A 21,176-nucleotide genomic window follows, 5' to 3' on the forward strand; every position below is an offset into this window, starting at 1 on the left:
AAAATTCAACTTCTTTCTCTTTGCTGCTTGATTTTGGAGCAAAAGCAACGAAGATTGTCGAAGCCGGTGTAGATCTACATCTTTTCATCCTAGAAGTTCGATTCGGATCGTACGTTCTTCGAAAGAGTCGATTTTTTTGCCATACTCGTGTTGACAAGGACACCAACTCCTCTACTGTCGCATGTTCCTAAGAACATTTCTAATCCAGTCTCATATACGGCATTCAATGGGTGACATCGTCTCGTTCCGTCAGATCTTCAATGTTCGCTACCGAATCAGCGTTGTAAGTACAGATCATCATCGCAGTAATTCGTCGTTTCGGTAGCCAAGACGACTCCTGCAACCACGTCCTTCCTGGCACTGCCGTACCAGACTTTCCTCCGGAGATCTCAGGAGATCCTTTCTTCTTACTGTTTCTTGCATACAATTTCAAAACCTACGAGCAGCTGCTAGTTGCTACCAGGAAATGCACAAAGCCGAACCGTTAAAGGACATCTTGTAAGAAAACTGTATCAGTGCATTGAGACAGAAGATTGAGCAAATTTTGACCAAGCAGAGGAGAATTCTTAAGAAGGATTCTCAGAAAGGGTGTTTCTCAAAAGAGCAGCACTACATTTAGAAAAACATTTCAAACTGTGTTTCCTTTCATCTACATCCCTTAAGGAAGAATCTCATCAGTAATCACTTAGTAAATACAAGTGATAAGAACGAGTTAGAACTTACAGATAAAAGACCTCTTCGTTGAAAGGTGATGCTCAATCTCAGTGATCTAGTCAGCATGAAAATCATTCATCTTTCCCTTCTCTTGCAATTCCGACTGACGATGTGTTATAGTGAGTTTGAATAACTTAGTATTTTCAATCAGGCATCTGTAGTATTTCTCAGAATGCGATGATTACAACTTCTATAAGAAGAAAACAGCGGAATTTATAAAGAAGTGCGGACGAAAATCAACGGTGTCATTTACGACAAAAACGGCTGTCATAGATGCGAAGGACTTCGACGACGAATTCAACTTATTCTTTTCGAAAATGCAACGTTTCCAAGTGTGTATTCGCATCGAAAATACAACACTCAAAAAGGTCAAGTTTCCAGCGCTTCGGAAAACAGCAGACGCAAGGTGTCAGCATGCATGTGAGTTTTTTCCGATTATCTGGTTCCGGAACAAAAAGGAAAACACTTGAAAAGTATGCCTAAAAGTAGCACTTAATTTCTGGGGGAAAATGTAGATGGGGGTTGGGAGGGGTTGGGGCGCTCAGTGGAGTCGTTATTTCTGGAAGTAAATAACTAAATCAGTCGGCCCTACGACCTAAGCATTAGTCTTAGAAGATCTATGACTTGCAAGCTAAAGTTCTTGAGAGAAAAAAGTAAGGTAGAGCGTTCAGATATAATGTCACCACTGAGTTCTCCCAACTTCTTTCAATTATCTCGTTCTTATAGTACAATAATGTTGGAAGACATTAATCTAACTATCATGATCATGATATATAATAACGAGCTTAGTCCGTGTGTGTGTGTGTGTGTGTGTGTGTGTGTGTGTGTGTGTGTGTGTGTGTGTGTGTGTGTGTGTGTGTGTGTGTGTGTGTGTGTGTTTGTTTGTTTGTTTGTTTGCTTGTCTGTGTGTCACTAAATTCGAAAAAGGGGGTGCGGCTGGTCCACCGGCGCCAGATACCTATAGAAGGGTGTGTAACGGGTCCACGGGCGTCAGATTCCTATAGAAGAGGGTGGGACGGGTCCACCGGTGTCAGATTCTTATAGAAGAGGGTGCGACGGGTCCACCGGCGCCAGATACCTATAGAAGGAGGTGTGACAGGTCCACCGGTGCCAGATACCTATAGCAGGGGGTGTGACGGGTCCACCGGCGTCAGATTGGTGGGCCGGCGCTAGATACCTATAGAAGGGTGTGTGACGGGTCCACGGGCGTCCGATTCCTATAGAAGAGGGTGCGACGGGTCCACCGGTGTCAGATTCCTATAAAAGAGGGTGCGACGGGTCCACCGGGGTCGAGTTGTTCCCTCGAAGCCAGAAAGCTATAATATGGGGTGCGACGGGTCCACCGGCGTCGGATTGGTGCGCCGGCGCCAGATGGCTACAAAATGGTGAGAGGAGTCCACCGGCGTCAGACTAGTGCGCAATAACTTTGTGTGCATGACGCAAAAGATAGATGGTTGCAGCCGTTTCATAGCCGTGGCCACTGGGCGCTTCGCTTTCGCCTTTACGACTCCTCCGTGTGCCTATTTCCTTCTTCGTTCGCTTCAAGTTTGAAGCATGCCGTTCTCAGAAAGTGGAAGCATGCATGCAAACGGCTGCTTAAATAGTAGCAAGATGTTTATGTGATTTGACGTGGAACGTTATCTTTATCAGTAGGATGATGTCTTTCACGTATTTTATGCCAAATCATCATTCTTTGATAACTGTTTATAGAAAACAGGAGGAAAACCCATATTTAGCGTGATACTTTTAAATTTTGTCGGCAATGTATTGATAAGGAGTGTTTGAAGCTGAAGTTCGAATGTTCTCCAAATGTGGAACTTAGAAAGAAGACTATGAAATCTTTTGCTTTTAGTTATAATATAAAAAAGGAAGAAAGATTGTTGGAGATACACAAGTCCAATTTCATAGAACTAATAACACTAATATTAATTTTCGTTGATCAGTGAAAGCGAGCGAAGTCCGGCTTTAGCCGGACGCTTAGACTGGTGATGTAATATTACATGAGCGGCAACGGATACAATGCCGTGGCTTTGAAAAACAACCAGATTTCAGTGAATGGATTATTACTGCACCTGGAGAGGTTGTCTTCGAGCCCGGGAACGGGGTTAGCCAAGTACCCTTCACGCACACGCGCAATATAGGTTCGTTAGAAACAAGCATGTGGTGATAGCCTGCTGAACAATGAATGGACGGAGTCTCAGACAAATAATAAGATAGGTACAACTTCAAAAGAGGAAAACAGTTCCAGAGCCAAAATCTCATATAGTATGGTCAAAAGATATGAAGCACGGTGCAGTAAGCGCCTGCGCCCGAGGCAACGAGGTGGAGCTAGCGGTTGGAATCGAAGGTGCGACCATGGCGAACTACAGCGAGGAATGGTGACAGTAAGGGTCCCCTAGATTCTACCCGCTACGTTGCGCCGCACTGCTTCGAGCGCAAATACTTACGCAACTGCACGATGCTTGATGTCATTTTGACCGTACTATAGTTCCGTTCGCAATCAAGCTCCTTCAGAGTTCCACCAGCGCTAGAAAACGAGTGCAGAAAAGAATCGTGGGCATAAAAAACAAGTAATGCAACCTTCAGACGAGCGATCATAGATTACAAATTATAGACCACAAAAATGTCGCTGTAAAATGTGCGAAACTTCCTGCGTATTCATACTAGTCCTTCGTTATAATATCTGTAGACATTCCATGCTCGTCCTTTTTTGACCGCCCCTGCCGCAAGACCACGCGCTAACTCCGCGATCTGGCATAGAAGTGTATGGAGAGAATTACCGGTCCTGGTGGAGGTTGGCGGCAGCCCTATAGGTGTTGGGACAGCTGCAGCCCTACAACTGGTGTAGATGATATGCTGTAGCTGCCATACAAAAAGCCTTGACATGTTTTTTTTGTAGTGGCGGCTATTGTGATCAGAAACAATCCGTGGCTTGAAGAAATAGTCTTTGGGAACGGCACTGTTCCTGCTTCATCTGTGCCGACCTTAATGGTACGCGGAAACAAAAAACTTTCCAATAAAACAATCGACACGCTGAACTCGTTAAAGGCAGGAGCAAAGAAGTCTAAACGGAACTCAATTCAGTTGTTTGGAGGTGATCTTATGCTATGATCTCTGATGCACTACATGCATCAGATACCTTTTTCAAAATGTCATTTCCACTGTAAATTTGACTACTGCACCATAACACTTAACACTTGTAACGAATTTCTCATTCGTTTCTCTGTTTTAAGAATGTCAAGTTCCAAAACCGCTTAAGAACCTGGACGACCTAGCTGGATGTGAATCACTTCATGGGGACATCGTTCTCAAAGGAAACACGCTCAGCCCATCACGTGAACCGCTGAAGCCGTTCAACCTCAACGGATGTGTAATTATAAAGAATACAAACGTCAAAAACATCAATTTCCTACGTAGTCTGCAATCTCAGGAATTGCCAGCATGGGTATGCGAGAATGGTATGAACTGTAACTAGATTTCGAGAAGTTGTGCTAAATAGATCCGGCATGTTCAGAAATTTTGGGTAACCCTACCCTATGCATACATGAAGACCTTGAAAGACTGCTTCGGTCAAGAATAATCAACCTGAATATGACGGTGCAAGAAGAGTGTGGTTTGTTCATGCTTTCACCCACCTTTATTTTTTGTCAGTTTGTACCACAAACGTTTATCGTTTGCATGAAATATAGTCAGGTCAAAACCACAAACTCGATGCAGTGGTATAAGCGATGTGGTAGGCCTTAGCGGCTAGGGACCGTAGCTGGCTCATCGCTGCAGTGCGCGATGGTTCCTCTTCGATCTCAACGGCTAGCCCACCGCGTAGTTCGAGTGTAACCGCTTACGCAGCTGTACCGATCTTCATCTCGTCCTGACTACAGTACACGCCTAATGTTTTCAACCGAACATGTCTTCCTGCGTTACGCCTTCGACTAACGCACACCAGAATGAAGAGCGCGCCTTTGTGCGATTGACAACTTCAGAGCCGAAATTCTTCGCACCAACCCAGTGATCCGCGTTCGATTGCGTCAAGACCACGCAGAACCGAACTCAACCTTTAAATACGTCGCATCATGATATTTATGAATGCAAATACACTTCGCACCTGATATGCAAAACAATTCTCTACTGCATCTATTTTAAAGCGCAGTACAGTCCAAGACTTTCTCAGTCAGATATTTGAACTTCACTCCAGAACAGAAAACTGAGTTAGAATCTGGCGCAGTAACATTGACTAGGATATGTTTGTAGGAAGCATTCGAAGTTTTCAAAAATGCAAAGTAATTCCAGGATTTCTTTTCAAATTCCAGAAATGGTCTGTATGGGCGGCGCCGTAACACGGGAATACATTGAATCGACCATAGCGGATCACCTTTGTGACGTTATCAGAGGTGACTTAATCGTGAAAAATTGGACAGGTCAGTATTAACTCAAAAAATTAATTAAGAACTAAGCGAGTTATTTTCCTTTTTTCTTTAATAGCATTCTTTTCTTTCTCAACATTGGTACACTTTTTGAGTGTATCAAAGAAATAAATGAAGTGATAAGAAACAAGAATATCCCGGAGTGTTTCCCGAACAAAAATCAGTTGAGAGTCGCGTAACACTACAACTGTCACTAATATGACAACAATTAACCTGAAAATCAAGGTCTACAAAATTTCGAAGAAAACCAAGGTGAAGTTTCTCGAGTTTTTTTTAAATATATAGGCGATACGAGTCCTTTGCGACATTTCATGACCATAAGGAAAATCGAGGGAGTGTTGCATATAATGGACAACGTAGAAATACAGAAGTTAGATTTCTTATCTGCACTGGAAGAAATTGATGCGGGTCCGAAGGAGGAGCGTAAGTGTTTGCTATTACACAAACGTTTTTGTTACTTTTAGTGTATCTATACTAGATATTGAACTGGTGGGTAAAAAATGAGAGCAGAAGAAATATGTTCTATACTTCTAATACTACACGATAGATCAGCAGAAAAACGAGAGGACATATTTCAACAATAACAAAAGTCAAGGGCAATCAGTCGTAGAAAAAACGTGAACTCTCAAAATTTTAGAACGTCGTAAAAGATCACGGCAATAAAAAAAATAATGTTCTTACAAAACATTTCTGCCAATCCATCTATGAAACAATCTACCTTTCCAGTTTCATGTAATCGTCATGCAATCGTACGGAAAAAAACCATCTTAAAGGCATCACCCCACGAATCTGGAGTGGTAAGGATTTCCGGTGGAGTATTCGTATAAGGGATCGTAGATTGTTGAAAGAAGGGTGATTCCGTCCATTTCTTCCTAATTGTCGCAGAAAACGGCCAGGAAGATACGGCTTTGAGCGTTTCGGCGCACCATTTTCCACAAGGAGTTCGATTGGAACGCGCCAGCCTTGTGCACGCGTCACATCTTCCCGGCCGTTTTTTACGGGAATTAGGGAGAAATGGACGGAATCACACCCCTCTCCATAATCTACTATCCCGTGTACAAATACTCCACCTGAAATCCGCACCACCTCAGATTCGTGGTATGCTGCCTTTAAATTCAAGGTCCGGCTCTAGTCGTCAGCAATAACTCGGCGTTGGAAGAGGTGTCGTTGGTTTCGTTGAGGAGAGTGGAATCATCCGCCTTGATTACTACGGTTATTAAAGATAATCCGAAACTTGTTGTTGATGAGGAAGAATTGTATGAGGTGAGTAGCTCATACATACATCCAAAGTTTTATTCTACCAATAATCAGAACTACCATAACAGTCAAGTACCATAAGACTCAGTATTGTGAAACAAGGACACGCTGGGACTAAATTCCCAATGATCTCTTCTTTCAATGTACTGTATGTTCAGTAAACTGTCATACTAACGTCAATACATCAATACATCAGACCGCCCAAAGGTTCTCTCTCTTGACACACTAGCGGTGGCAAGATCATCCCTCTAGCTGAAGCTAGGATCGACTTATGCGCGCCGGCGCAAAAGCGTCGATAGAGCGCATAAAGCGTACTCGTTGTTAAACTGCTTCATTGGCATGGGTGGTTGGTTGCTGCTGCTAATTTGCTGACTCTTCGCGACTTACTCTGGTTACTACGTAGCCGGAGCTTGCATCGAAGTCGAAGAGGGCCTATGAAGAATGGCTCGCTGCTTGTGGATTGTTGTGGAGGGAGCGACCTCGCCTCAGCTGTGGAAGTCCCGTCAAAGTCGCAATGCAGGTGAATGTGAACAGTACTTGGGTAAAGTATCGGTGCCCTAAGGCCTAAGCATTAGTTTCAGAGAATTTATGAAATGTAAACTTAAAGGCAGCATACCACGAGTCTGAGATGGTGCGGATTTCAGGTAGAGTATCCGCACACGGGGTCGTAGATTATGGAGACGGGGGTAGTTCCGCTCATCTCTCCTTGCATCACTGCAAACAGCCGCCTCTGTTTTGTACGACACCATCTATTGCAACGCTCCACCCCTTGCGCCGCCTCTGTCCAGCGATTCGTCGAAAATCAATTCGGACTGCCCCGATAGGCAGCAAAGAACGCTATCCATGCAAGGGTGGCGCGCTGCAATAGAAGTCATCGTACAAAGCAGCATTCAGGGGCCGGCTGCTTGCAGTGATTCAAGGAGAGATGAGCGGATTCACCCCGGTCTCCATAATCTATGACCCTGTATACGGATACTCCACCTGAAATCCGTGCCACTCCAGATTCGCGGTATGCTGCATTTAAGTTACTAAGAGAAAAAAGGAAGTTAGAGCTTCGGGAAATAAGGGCGCCACTAAATGTCCTTCGCCCCCCAACGACCCTTTACCCTAGCCTTTATGAAAGCTAACCCCACGGCCCTCTGTAAGGCCACCAACTAGTGAATACAAGTCGAAAGTGTGCGAATAAAAGTTGTTGCATGCATGCTTGGTGATCATGGACTGCTATGGAAGTCATTTTCGGTTGGTTTTTTTGGAGGTAATACATGATATGGCTTAGCTACTCACTTCTGACCTGTTTAGAAAGTTTGCTAAAGTTAAAGCATTAACAGTTCTAGTTATATCTTCCTTTTTTCTCTTAGCAGCAGCAGCAACATGTCAAGCGTACTCTAAAAAAAAAAAACGCTAAGGTTTTGAGGCGCCAACCGTCTCAACTATTCAATTCCTGTGATGATCTGTCGCTTGATGAACTATCGCCTTCTCAAATGCTTCTCATATGTGAAAGCCAGTCACTTAAAACAATTCTTCTGCGCTGTGGGTGTTTCTACGCCCGCGCGCGTAGTTCGATCTTAGCGCCACAGACTGGCGCCACCCAACCATCCTAGGCTCCCCTAGAGTTCACAGCCGCAGGGGTGGTGCCTCCCGCACGGGTATGCGCTTATGCTTATTGAGCATTTACAACCGTGTGCCTAATAACCAGGGTCAAGCGTGGGTTGAGAATTTCTCAAAAAGGGGTCGTAAGAACGGTGTCAAAGAAGGTGGGAGGAGGGTTGTAACGCTTGTCAGCAAAGGAGAAAAATGAAGAGAGCAAGGAGAAAAGACGAGGGGATTGTCAATTTCAAATAAACTCATATTAGAGTTGCGAAATGTTAGAAAAATAGATGGCATGAAGTATTTTTTTTAAAGATTTTGCTGATATAATTTCACACCTTTTGGTCCGGAACTAGTTTGGGAAAATACTAAATAAATGAAGGACATCCACATTAGGATGAATGCGAGGAGTCATGAGTACGAAGGCAAGAAAAATTGTAAATTATACATGCGTTCTGAACGAAGCCTTGCAGCTTTGCTTTCAAGTGAGTCGTTTTTAAAAACATTACACCAAGAAAATGGAAAAAATTGAGTATAAGAGAATGAATCAAAGAGTGAGTATGTGGTACCCATAGCCGGCTGAAGCTGATCACTGATAATTAATCTTGAAAGTCGATGGCGAAACGTGATGTCTCGCCGTTTTTATTGCGACTGCCAGGGATCAATTCATGACAAAAGTCGGGGTTCTTTCTGTCTAGTGTACGAGTGTTAAAATAGTGCATTTTACCTTTGACAGTAACGAAGTTATTACTATCAATCGAAAAAACAACTGTTACTGAGCGAAAAAAAGACATCTACAGGCGCAATTAGGAATAAGATTACTACTTTCTGAATATCGACGCTCAAAGTGAATTCCATGCAAAATAGCTGTCTGCGATTTGTAGAGAGAGATTTCTTCTATAGTTCTACGAAGTTTGGTGCTTCCAGCTCTCCTACTTTTTTAAAACATAGTTAAGAAAAATTCTGAATTTTGCCTCAGAATTTGGGCTTATTCTCAACTAGCTTTTGAGAGAACCATAACACCTACAGAGACCAAGATTTGCGGGATTTAAGGGTTTTCCTTGATGCTCTATCAAAGTATAGCATCGAATTTTTCAACCGTGCCACCGCAATCTCGCAACGGGCAAAGTGCAAAATTTCAGATTTTCGAAAATCTTAATGACTTCGAAGAAAGTCCAATAACTCAGTTCTTAGCTTGTAAAGACGCATTCGGGTCAAACCATGTTGTAGAGAAAGATTTTTGCTATTACAATTCATTTTTACTTTATTTCAAATAGTTTTCGTTCTCTCAAAAGCTAGTTGAGAACAAGTTGAGAAAAATGCTAATTTTCTCAATTTTTTCTCAACTAGCTTTCTCATCTAGCTTCAGATAGTCTCTGAAGAATATATTTTAACTCTTTTATTGTCGCAAATCTTCCTTTATAGAAAGCAGTTACCTTTGTTTCCCTCCGTCTCTTGTGTAGTCCGTTATTCATATTCATTTCAGTCTACTAAAATCCGATCTGTCCAGTATTTTTCATCAGTTTTTTTGCATTTTGCAAAACTGGAAAAATTTCCAATCGCGGCCTGGTTCGAATCGCTAAAGTGACTTCTAATTAACACCTGTATGCGGCAAACAGTCCTCTAAATACAATTTCAGAAAAACTGCCGGTGAAATGTTCTTCTCAGTAATTTCTTTTCGGTTTTGCGAAAATCAAGATGCCGGCGGGGATCGAACTATTAATCGTCTATAACCACCATCAATGAGTGAAATTTTGTGTAATAAGAAGAAAATAGCGAGAAAATGCATTTAGTAGGTGCTCTGCGTCGGTTGTTTTTTCCATTTTGCAAAATTGGAAAAATTCTGGCTGGGATCGAACTCTTAACCGCTTGCTTCCGTTGTCGATGAGTAAAGTTTATGGGTCAGTAATGGTTCTTTACAGTGAGCTATCAGTTACGTCTATATTGTATTATATATTTTTATTTTGCTTGCGGAATTTTATATTAATATCCATTATAGCACTATTTATTGATATTTGCAATACTATATTACTTGATTTATTTAATAAACGTCCACGAGCGGCACCGCCCTCGTGGCTGTAAACCCTGCGGGCAGCCTTAGCACCCTTAAAATTACACTTCGTAACTTGAAGGAATGGATGAAACAAGCACCATCGATGCAAAATATTAGCTAACGGAAAACACTCCTTCCAAAAGAAATGACTTGGGCTTCAAAAAAAAAGGAAACAGTAGTCGGAAGTGTGATATTTGTTCGTAATTGCACCAGTTGGTCGCAGACGTTTGCGACATCCGGCTTCCGTAGAGGCGCGTGCGAGTGCTCCGCATTTACCTAGGGACCATCGTGAGGTATCTTAACTTGTGAAGTTGCCCATAGAATAATCGAAACGACGCTCTTCTTGTGTTTTCTGTCCCATCGTCTTTACCGAATGTCTGGTAAGCTGCAGACTCGACCCTTATTGATTGAGGTGTCGAACGCTGCCATGTCACAGTGCTCAATCGACAGTCGCCAGTTGGTGGTGTGCTGGCGTTGTGCAACTGTCTCTAACTTTGCAGACAGTCTCTAGCGTTGTCAGTATTTGTTCCCATAGCTATTTCTTCTCCCAACTTTAAGGATTCTACTGTATATTTTCAGATTTCTGGTGGGAAGAATCGAACAGAACTTATCTTGGCCGATCTTGGAAAAGAAGAGAACAGTTGGGAAAGTGAGACTTCAAATTAAAGGATTGAACAGTATATTTTGATTGCAATGTTGCGTCTACTATCTTCATTGTATTTGAGCAATTATCAGACGCAATTAGAATTGGCATCCGCCGGCCCGCTGCGAGAGGCGCGAGTGTCCAGCGGCTGTGTTAACAAAGGAGCAGCTCAATCGATCAGCTATCTTTCCTATACTTTCCATTCGGTTAATTCCTACTAATTCCTAAATACTAATTCAAACGCTCCACGGATCTCCCTCACTAGAGGGATCACAGCCGGTTAGTCGCGAGGCTACGTGGCGCGTCCCCAGGTGGCGGATAGGGGGCTAACCGCGGACCAAAAGCGACCTTGTGCTTGCCCAGAGACGCAGGTGGATTCAGGGGATGGACTCCCTGCTTCTGCTGTGCCAGGACTGACTCGTAAAATCATTGTATCCCGCACGTCGGTCCGGCCAAAAGCCTGCAATCAATTGACTGGGAGGTGCAAGGGAGGCGGTTTGGAGTCGCCTCCAACAAATAAGCTCCACATGTCCACTCTGGGAGAACGGAAGTTCTCCCAAAAACCCATGGGACTAGAGGCTTGCAACCTGCCCGTGGGTTTTAAATTTCATGCAAAAAACAGTAATAGAAAAGAGTCTCCTGACTCCGGTAGAAAGCCTGGTACGGTAGCGCCAGGTAGGACGGGGTTGCAGGAGTCATGTAGGCTACCGAAACGGAAAAGGACTAGGATGACGATCTGTACTTATAACGCACGCACGCTTGCATCGGAAGCGGCCATCGAAGATCTGATGGTGCAAGCCAAGAAGATCAAGTACGACGTCATCGGACTGACCGAGACGAGACGACGTCACTCTCTCAACGCTGTATTTGAAACTGGAGAAGAACTGTTCTTAGGAACATGCGACAGTAGAGGTGTTGGTGGAGTTGGCGTCCTCGTCAACACGAGTATGGCACAGAACATCGACTCTTTCGAACAACTCACGACCCGAATCGGACGTCTGCGGATGAGAAGATGTGGTCCCACACCGGCTTTGACTATCTTCGTCGCTTACGCTCCAACATCAAGCTACGAAGAAGAAGAAGTCGAAGCTTTCTATATGGACCTGGAGAAGTTCTACCGAGAAGATCATGCCTTTTACAAGGTCATAATTGGCGACTTCAACGCCAAAGTTGGCCCAAGAAGAACGCCGGAGGAACTTCACATCGGGACCCACGGCCTACAATGGAATGACCAGGGGGAGAGGCTTTCCGAGTTCATCATGACGACTAAGACCATCCATGGGAACTCGCAATTCCAGAAGCCCTCCTCTCTACGCTGGACGTGGGAGTCACCCGGTGGAGGGTACCGTAATGAGATAGACCACATCATCGTCAATAAAAGGTTCTGCCTGACGGATGTCGCTGTTGTACCAAAGTTCTATACGGGATCGGACCATCGCCTCCTCCGAGGAAGATTTTCTTTCACGCGGAGAGCAGAGAAAGCCGCCAAGTTCAGCAAGAGAAATCCCAGAACTACCATCAACTGGGATCTCTTCGCTACGTTAGCCGGCTTTTGGGAAGATTCCGCAATGGACAACATCGACGAGGAATACGACCGGCTTGTCAAACACCTTCATGACTGCGCGAAGAAGGCTGAGAGTATTAAAACAACCAAGAGACGCCTGTCTCTTGAAACTCTTGAGCTGATACGCCAGCGTGGAGCAGCACGAGCCGCAGGGAACCAAGAGCTTACGTCCGAGCTCGCAAGGCTTTGCAGAGAGGCGATAAAGAAAGACCTTAAAGAGAGAAGAGCAGAAGTGCTGGCTGAAGCAGCAGAGGCGGGAAAAAGCATCCGCTATGCCCGCCGAGACTTCGCCAGTCGCAAGACAAGGATGACAGCTCTCCGGAACCCGAAGGGAACAACCATTGCATCGAGAAGGGGAATGGAGAAAATCATCTACGACTTCTACTCTGATCTCTTCGACAGCCGTACCCACTTGCCTCCTCACCATCTGAGGGAAGATGGACATGTCATTCCAGCGGTTCTCCCGTCCGAAATACGACATGCTATCATGTCGGTGAGAAATCGTACAGCAGCCGGTCCCGACAGAATAAAACCAGAACACCTGAAGAACCTTCCGCCAGTACTCATCAACACCCTGGCGAGGATCTTCACACGTTACCTGTCGGAATGCAAGGTCCCTAAACAGTGGAAGACCAGCAAGACCGTGTTGCTGTATAAAAAGGGAGATCCACATGACATCGGCAACTATCGCCCAATCTGCTTACTGTCCGTCATCTACAAGCTCTTCACAAGAGTGATCCTTAATAGGATTGAAAAGGTCTTGGATGAAGGACAACCATGCGAGCAAGCAGGGTTTCGAAAAGGATTCAGCACGATCGACCATATTCACACTGTTTCGAGACTCATCGAGGTATCACGAGAGTACAAGATGCCGCTCTGTCTCACTTTCATCGACTTGAAGAAGGCCTTTGACTCAGTTGAGACGGAAGCGGTCGTGGAAGCCTTGGACAACCAAGGCGTTCCCACTCAGTACATAAAGGTGCTTCGAGAGTTGTACAGTAACTTCACGACCGGAATCTCGCCATTCTACAAGAATATCATCATTGACGTGAAGAGGGGGGTTCGACAGGGTGATACAATCTCACCCAAAATATTCACAGCCACCCTCGAGAACGCAATGCGAAAGTTGGAATGGGACGACATGGGAGTGAAGATCGATGGTCGGCAGCTACACCATTTGCGCTTTGCTGATGACATCGTACTGATAACACCTAGCATCAGCCAAGCGGAACGAATGCTGACCGAATTCGCCGAAACATGTGGATGCATCGGTCTTGAGCTGAATCTTCAAAAGACGATGTTCATGCGGAACGGATGGATCTCGGATGCCCCATTCACGCTCAACGGAACGAACATATCCGAATGCACCAGCTACGTCTATCTGGGTCGGAAATTGAACATGATGAACGACCTGGCCCCCGAGCTGGGCAGGAGGAGAAGAGCGGCTTGGGGAGCGTACAAGAGCATCGAGGACGTAGTGAAGAAGACCAAGAACACCCGGCTCCGTGCTCACCTCTTCAACACCACCGTACTTCCTGCTTTGACCTATGCCTCAGAAACCTGGGCACTTCGCAAGCAGGAAGAAAACGCGGTGAGCGTCATTGAACGCGCAATTGAGAGAGTGATGCTAGGAGTATCCCGTTTCAAGCAAGTGAGAGACGGGATTCGAAGTTCTCTCCTACGTCAGCGATCGAAGATCAGAGACGCCGCCGCGTTTGCCAAGGAAAGTAAAATAAGGTGGGCCGGACACGTGATGCGCTTTAACGACAACCGTTGGACCAGAGCCGTGAGCGACTGGATTCCCCGCGATATTAAGCGCAATACAGGAAGACCGCCGACCCGATGGTCAGATTTCTTCACGAAGTCCTTCAAAGAAAATTACGATGCTCTTCGTGTCCCACGCGAAAGGAGGAACCACTGGGCTACTCTGGCACGCGACCGGGACAAATGGAAGAATTACTGGCGCCCGCTCGACCGGTTCGAAGACCAACGGGAGTCAAGGTGATCAAGGTGATCAATTCAAACGCTAGTTCCTGCTGCTTCTTCGCCATCCTAGTCGCTGATCGCATTACATAAAAAGCGTTTGAAAAAAAAATTTAAAAGCACCGTACCACGAATTCGACAATGGCGGGATTCCTCCAGGAAAAGATAGAGTTAGTAGTGTGGATTAGCGTGACTACGGGAAAATCTTATAAGAGGACCGTCTCCCAGTTTGGGCTCCATCATCAAAATAATCTAAGGACTGCGAGCATTGTGTTTTTGTTATCGTTTCTTTTCAGATATTGCTCCGTTGCTCTTCAAAATAGGTGCAGCAGTTACTTTTGTTGTTTTGTTGTCTCTGACTGCTCTATGGTGCACCTATGGAACACGATGGAATAAATTCTCTGGACTAACTCCTGTTCCAGCGACATCGCAGAAGAATCTAGACGATCCCAAGTGATTATAGTAGGGTCAAAACGACATGAAGCACAGTGCCGTTGCGTGAGCGGGGCGCTGGGGCGCAGCGGTTAGGATCCAAGGAGGACTCTTACTAGCACCATCTGTCGCTGCAGTCAGCGATGGCCCCTTTTCGATTCCAACCGCCATCTCCACCGCGCCGCATAAAGCGCTTCCGCTTACGCAACTGCACCCTTTATAATATCGCTTTGACCCAACTATATGTGTCTTAATCTATGAATTAATTTAATTAATCGAAAACATGGCAAAATCAATTTGATTCTTAAAATAAAGACGTTGCAAACATACGTTGTTCGTATTATACACCCTTGTAAATTGGAGGTCTTCTACAACCGGCACCCAACACGTTCAATCGGGCCGACGCGAGATATTGGCGAAAACAGGCACTGGTGGCTATTGGTGAGGATCCTATTAGTACGGGTAAAATACTCCATCAGGTGCGCCAAACAAGCAAAGCAATTGTGCTGGAAATCACTTTTGCCGTGGACGCGTCGCGTCAGCTCGGTTGAACACGGTTGCGACCTTTGCAACGAACGTAGTGCGCTTCAGGCGTACTAAAGAAAATGTTGAATTGGATTTAGCTTCATTAACGAATCCATATCCAAAGTTAAATAGTCGTTATTTAGAAATGTGAACAAGTTACTGTTTTTATGGTTCATGCTATGCTCTTTTAATGAACCATTATTAACAAAATCATGGTTATATTTTTACCTTGAATTTTCATCGTGTTTTTCTTTTTTTTTTCTTTGTTTGGGTACGCTTAAATATATTGCTATTGTTGATAGCAGTCCCTCAATTTTGTACTAAGTACTTTATGTTCACCTTAACCTTGTATTTTTGCTTCAAATACATGTTTTTTTGGTAACCATCTTGTTCAGGTGCATGTCTAAAACATTGGAGAAATTCCAAACAATCATAAGGAAACATCTGAGATGTCATGTATCCGTACTTCACCTAGCGGCCCGCCAGTAGGCCCATCAGTCCTCCCTGGATCGCTCCTTGTAATGCACCAGTCAGCGGGTCTGAACAAACGTAACTAGAAGAGTTTTAACAACTATTGACTAGAAAGTTACTAGTACCTACAACTCCTCCGGCTCCTCCAAAAGAATAATAGGGATAGTAGGGATAGTAGGGATAGTAGGGGTTGTAGGGATAATAAGGATAGTAAGGCGTAGCGCACTGTTCTGTTACTCCAGTGAGCAGCATAACAAGGAAGAGAGACATCAACGAATTGCTTTCCATCTTTTGAGTGGAGGACTTCTGGAAGTTGCTAACGAAAAAAAATTAGAAAGAAAAGAATCACCGTTTAGGGGATTAAACGAGGAACCTCAGGCACTTTAGATGACACATCTATAAGAGATTAGTAGAAAAAATGCAGTATAATGCGCTGATATTGCTATTTCGAGACTCAGGAAAGTGAGATTGATTCTATTCTCAAACTTTTTTTTAAGGAAAGTAATCGCCTTAGCCTAGCAAAATTCTTCAGCACAATTTTTATTATTATCCCACATCTAGTACTTTTTATACAATCTGAACTGGCAGTTAGCCTCATTATTGTACAAATAACCATCCTAAAACAAATTGTATATATCGGGTGTAAATGCAGTGGACATTGAAAGAAATAAAGTTCCATCGGGTCATTCCTTGTATAATATGGTACTCTAAGATTTCCTACTTCTAATAATTCAGATAAACAGAAAGATAAAGCTTTCTGACCTAAGATGTACTTTCCTTCATTTTCGACAGTCTACTTCTATCTCTCTGATAGACTTTCAATGATTCTCTTCCAAAATTCCCCCTACACATTAACCTGTTTAAAGGCATCACTCCACGAATCTGAGGTGATACGGATTTCAGGTGGACTATTCGTATACGGGATAGCAGATTATGGAGAGGGAGGTGATTCCGTCCATTTCTTCCTAATCGCCATAAAGAACGGCAGGGAAGATACGGCCTCAGGCGTTCTGGCGCACTATTTTCTGCAAGGGGTTGGACTGGAGCGCGCCAGTCTTGTGCGGCGCCGCACCTTCCGGGCCGTTTTTCACGGCAATCAGAAAGAAATGGACGGAATCACCCTCCTCTCCATAATCTACTATCCCTTATAAGAATACTCCACCTGAAATCTGCACCACCTCAGATTCGTGGGGTGATGCCTTTAATTGATAACCGCATTATTCATGGGATGACTCAGTACTGTCGAAGCTAAATATAGTCGGGTCAAAACGAGATGAAGCACGGACAGTTGCGCAAGCAGCTGCGCCTGAAGCGGTGTGGTGGAGACAGCGGTTGGAATCGAGTTGGGACCTTGGCGAATTGCATAGATGGATGGCGGTAGTGAAGTCCCTTCTATTATCATAACCGCTACGCTCCACACCACCGCTTCGAGCGCAGCCGCTCACGCAATTATCTATGCTTCATGTCGTTTTGACCCAAGTATATCCTCATTGGGACTTTCTTTTATATCAACAACCTAAAGGCTAAATAAAATCCTGAAATAACGGAACTGAAAGTAGACGATTTTTCTCGGTCTTTTAAGACAGACTTTACCGCAGGATCTGTTTTCAAAGCAACTACGACAACCACGACAAATACAAAAGGTCTTTTAATTGAGTCGAGAGAAGAATTGGAATATTTTTGTTATAAACTACTTACGTATTCACGTCTATCAGTGCAACTACTCTTACTACGCAAGCACAAATATCGTTAGTTTTCAGAGTGATGTAAAGGAAAAAGCGCGAAGAATCACTCCAAGTTATCGCTCAAAAATGGTTAAGAAATTCCTTTCTCTCATAGTTCATAGAAGAAAAAGTACAAACGCATTCGCAACAACGACTACCTAATAAGTAAAAGCAACAGAAAATTAAATTGTACACCGATGTACTTGTATTTATATGGCTCGCAGGAAAAAATTATTGCTATCATGAACATCATTTCGAAACAAGGATGAACAAACACTACAAATATCGCTGGTGCAAACTTTTAATATCGATCATTAAGCCACTGAGGATCCAACTTGTAAAAAAAATGTTAACAAAGCTTAGTAGTTATTCGGAAATCCTCCTATTCTTAGCTCTTATTTTGCTGGAACAGCGTTATCCACATAAGTCTTAGGCTTAATAATCTGTGTCTGAGCTGAGTCTAAATAGGACCTAACTTTTAAGCATACTGTAAATAAAAAAAAACTGATTTGAAACATAGATGCGATAGTCGTTGCTGGTGCTCTGACCTCCTTCACTTTGAACGATTGGGGAAGGGACCTCCTTTACTTTTGAACGGTTGACGAAATTATCTCCTCATTTTTTGCGGTTGGCGAAAGGATCCGTTTCACTTGAGCTGCACCCCTGAAGCTGAACCCCCTTCAGCTGAGGAGGGTCCGGCTTCTCCCTACAGCACCTATGATTTGAAGATGCCAATGACGTAACTAGTTTAACTTACTGAAGTTGGATAATACCATTCTCGAATGTTAAGCACTCCAACTCCAGTGAGGAATACAAAACGTTTAGGAAGATTTAAAAAAAAATCAATCAGAACACGATCTTCACGTAAATCACTCACTAAAAAAAGTTTGGTTTACAGAGCTTACTGATTAGAGACCCACATCACCTATCCACAGTGTTCGTGGTCGTCTGAAGAAAATGAATGCATATTAAAGGCACCGCCCCACGAATCTGGAATGGTACGGATTTCCAGTTAAGTATTCATATACGGGATCGTAGATTACTGAGAGAAGGGTGATTCCGTCCATTTCTTCTAATTGCCGTAGAAAACGGCCCGGAAGATACGGCTTCGAGCGTTCCGGCGCACTATTTTCCACAAGGAGATCGAGCCTTGTGCACGCGCGTCTCTTCCGGGCCGTCTATTACGGCAATTAGGAAGAAATGGACGGAATCACCCCCTTCTCCATAATCTACTATCCCGTGTACAAACACTCCACCTGAATTCCGCACCACCTCAGATTCGTCGTATTGTGCCTTTAAAGGCATCACCCCACGAATCTAGGGTGGTGCAGATTTGAGGTGGAGTATTCGTATACGAGATGGGAGACTACGGAGAGGGAGGCGATTCCGTCAATTTCTTGCTAATTGCCGTAAAAAACGGCCCGGAAGATGCGGCACCGCACAAGACTGGCGCGCTCCAATCGAACCTCTTGTACAAAATGGTGTCCCAAAACGAATGAAGCCGTACCTTCCGGGCTGTTTTTTACGGCAATTAGGAAGAAATGGACGGAATCACCCCCCTCTCCATAGTCTCCCATCCTGTATACGAATACTCCACCTGAAATCTGCACCACTTCAGATTCGTGGGGTGATGCCTTTAAGTTCGGCAAGTTATCTGGATGTAACCCATTTAAGAAGAAGATAGCGCTGTTTGTACGCGCGGTGGATTTTGATATAATAAGTGGATGAGCGTAGATCACGGAAAAAGTGGAAATGAATGGAAAGGAAGAGTACACAGCCAACGAACTGCCTCTGTACAAGACCTTTGTGAGTTTTGATCTACGGACTCATATGCGGATCCGTTCGTTATAGCGGTGCGATTCCATCACAAGGCGGTCAGCTAAAATCACGATGAAGGGTAAGCACAATTTTGGACTTTTTTGCTTTCTTGTTTCTTGGTTTCGGATGGGATCTCCTATAGAATGGTAGCTTGTTCTGAGGCATTTGGGGAATATGTTACAATTTTCCTTTCCAAGCTCTTACGACGATGACGACGCCGAAACGTTAACCGTAATGAACAGAGTTAACAATCGTGGTTCTCTTTTCACATTTATAAGCGAAAAAGAGACTTGCTCACTCTGACGTTTGTGTTCCTACAACAAAAAAAAGCCCCTGCTAGAAGGAATCCACGATGATTCAATATGGCCAATGATGGTTAGACAGGAAGTGCATCCCCTCCACCTCCGTCTACATGAGTGTGATCTACAGGATCTTCCCGACATTGAAACAGGAACGCCCACATGTTAGAGGATCTCTTTTTTTGAATAATTGTTTTCTGATTATTCGAAGCTTTCCTGCTGTTTATGAAGGTTCATTGGTGAAACCCAGTCATCTCATTGTCGTACTTTTAGCTGGCAATAGTTGCACCAATGCTTCCAAATTCTGGACACTGCTCATATTTCTACTCCAAACTATTATCCCCCTGAGTAAACAGGCGCGTCGACCGCATCGCACGAGCTTTCTCTGCTTGACACATAGCCCTCTTCGTGCTCCCTGTCTCAGTCGATGACAAGTCGCGGTCACCCAATTCAAGATCCATTCCTTCTGTATATCTAGTAGGATGTAAAGATGTCAATAGTAGTATTAGTTTGTCCGAATGTACCAGAAAAATGGCAATCTCGAAGGCCACTCAAAATTACTAGATATATAAGAGAAAATTCCTCAAACCTAAGAACTGGTGAGTTTTCATTGAACGATTGCATTATTGATTTCGCATCGTCATACAGTACATACCTGCTAGTGATTGAAGAGGGAGACTGCACACTTTTTTCTCTCAAATTTTGACAGTTGTTAGATGTTTCTGCAGCTGACCCGTTCATTGATTGGAATTGGATCTGAAGTTGGCTCAGCACACAGTCATTCCCATTATATACAGGTGATGGTTGTAAAGGAGAGGGAAATTGGTGAGTTATCTTGCCTTGGAAATGTTTAATCTGTGATACGGTGCTTCTAGAAATGAAATGTCCGACCTGACCTTATTCACTGGCACGAATAACACTTTTTTCATCGTTTCGAATCTTCGATTCTGAGTCAATCCCATCGAAAGCTCAATCGAAAGAGTGATGCTACGAGTATGCTTCATTCAAGTGAAGGACAGTATTTGAAGTTGTGTCCTACGTCAGCGACCGAAGATTAGAGAAGCCGCCAAATTTGCCATGGAGAGCAGTATACGGTGGGCCGGACGTGATGCGTTTCAACGTCAACCGTTGGATCAGAGCCGTGAGCGACTGGGTTCCACTGGGTGGATTGTTAAACGCAGTATAGGAGGACTACATACTACCTTGAAGGACTTCTCCTCGAAGTCCTTCAAAAAAGATTTTATGCTTTGCGCAGGTTTTTTGGAAAAAGTGTAGAAGGAAGAACGGAAATATAGTCGGTTTAGAATGACCTGATCCTCGGTGCAGTTTCGTAAGCAGCTGACTCGAAACGATGCGGTGGAGCGCAGCGACTGAGTATCGAAAGGATCTATATTTTCTAACTCTCTCCGACTTTTCTTGTGGTAAACTCATGGTTCTTTCTTTAAACCGCATTATTCCAGACAAAAATCCCAAAGATTCTCTGCGATATACGAACAGAAACAAGCTTCAGCGACATCGACAATTATTAACGACGATGAACATGGGCCTTAACGAAATTTCTTTGACTGTGTTCATGTTGGACCAGTCGTGTGCACCGATCATGATCACCGCGGACCACTTCGGGAAATGTCCAGATTTGTTGCAGTATTGAATCCTCGCGACACTGACACCTTTGATATCATTTT

General features: G+C 44.1%; 3 protein-coding genes across 5 annotated transcripts; 1 reads left to right on the forward strand and 2 right to left on the reverse strand.

The window, feature by feature from the left end:
- Nucleotides 1-751: 751 nt before the first annotated feature.
- RB195_013741 (uncharacterized protein) lies at nt 752-14,679 on the forward strand (the record flags this gene model as incomplete). Of its 3 annotated transcripts, XM_064203705.1 has the most annotated exons (11): nt 752-833; nt 886-1,134; nt 3,614-3,705; nt 3,763-3,808; nt 3,948-4,172; nt 4,229-4,327; nt 5,022-5,129; nt 5,421-5,558; nt 6,256-6,398; nt 10,612-10,681; nt 11,057-14,244. In XM_064203705.1, the coding sequence occupies 11 exons, from the start codon at nt 752-754 to the stop codon at nt 14,242-14,244; spliced, it is 4,440 nt and encodes a 1,479-aa protein (XP_064059584.1). The 3 variants fall into 3 exon arrangements, with proteins under 3 accessions (XP_064059584.1, XP_064059585.1, XP_064059586.1); XM_064203703.1 differs by lacking the exons at nt 5,421-5,558; nt 6,256-6,398; nt 10,612-10,681; nt 11,057-14,244 and adding an exon at nt 5,231-5,250 and having other exon boundaries at nt 779-833; nt 3,614-3,808; XM_064203704.1 differs by lacking the exons at nt 752-833; nt 886-1,134; nt 3,614-3,705; ... (2 more) ...; nt 4,229-4,327; nt 5,022-5,129 and adding an exon at nt 14,519-14,679 and having other exon boundaries at nt 5,447-5,558; nt 11,057-13,976; nt 14,056-14,249.
- An 891-nt stretch (nt 14,680-15,570) lies between these two features.
- RB195_013742 (uncharacterized protein) lies at nt 15,571-19,952 on the reverse strand (the record flags this gene model as incomplete). Its single annotated transcript, XM_064203706.1, has 4 exons — nt 15,571-15,582; nt 15,646-15,718; nt 15,776-15,956; nt 19,826-19,952. 4 exons carry the CDS (start codon nt 19,950-19,952, stop codon nt 15,571-15,573), a joined length of 393 nt encoding a protein of 130 aa, XP_064059587.1.
- Nucleotides 15,651-15,938, reverse strand: RB195_013743 (uncharacterized protein; the record flags this gene model as incomplete). The annotated part of the gene is made up of 2 exons (XM_013438782.2): nt 15,651-15,718; nt 15,776-15,938. The coding sequence occupies 2 exons, from the start codon at nt 15,936-15,938 to the stop codon at nt 15,651-15,653; spliced, it is 231 nt and encodes a 76-aa protein (XP_013294236.2).
- Nucleotides 19,953-21,176: the final 1,224 nt, after the last annotated feature.

The sequence above is a fragment of the Necator americanus genome, chromosome V (assembly GCF_031761385.1).
Source record: "Necator americanus strain Aroian chromosome V, whole genome shotgun sequence".
Taxonomy (NCBI): domain Eukaryota; kingdom Metazoa; phylum Nematoda; class Chromadorea; order Rhabditida; family Ancylostomatidae; genus Necator; species Necator americanus.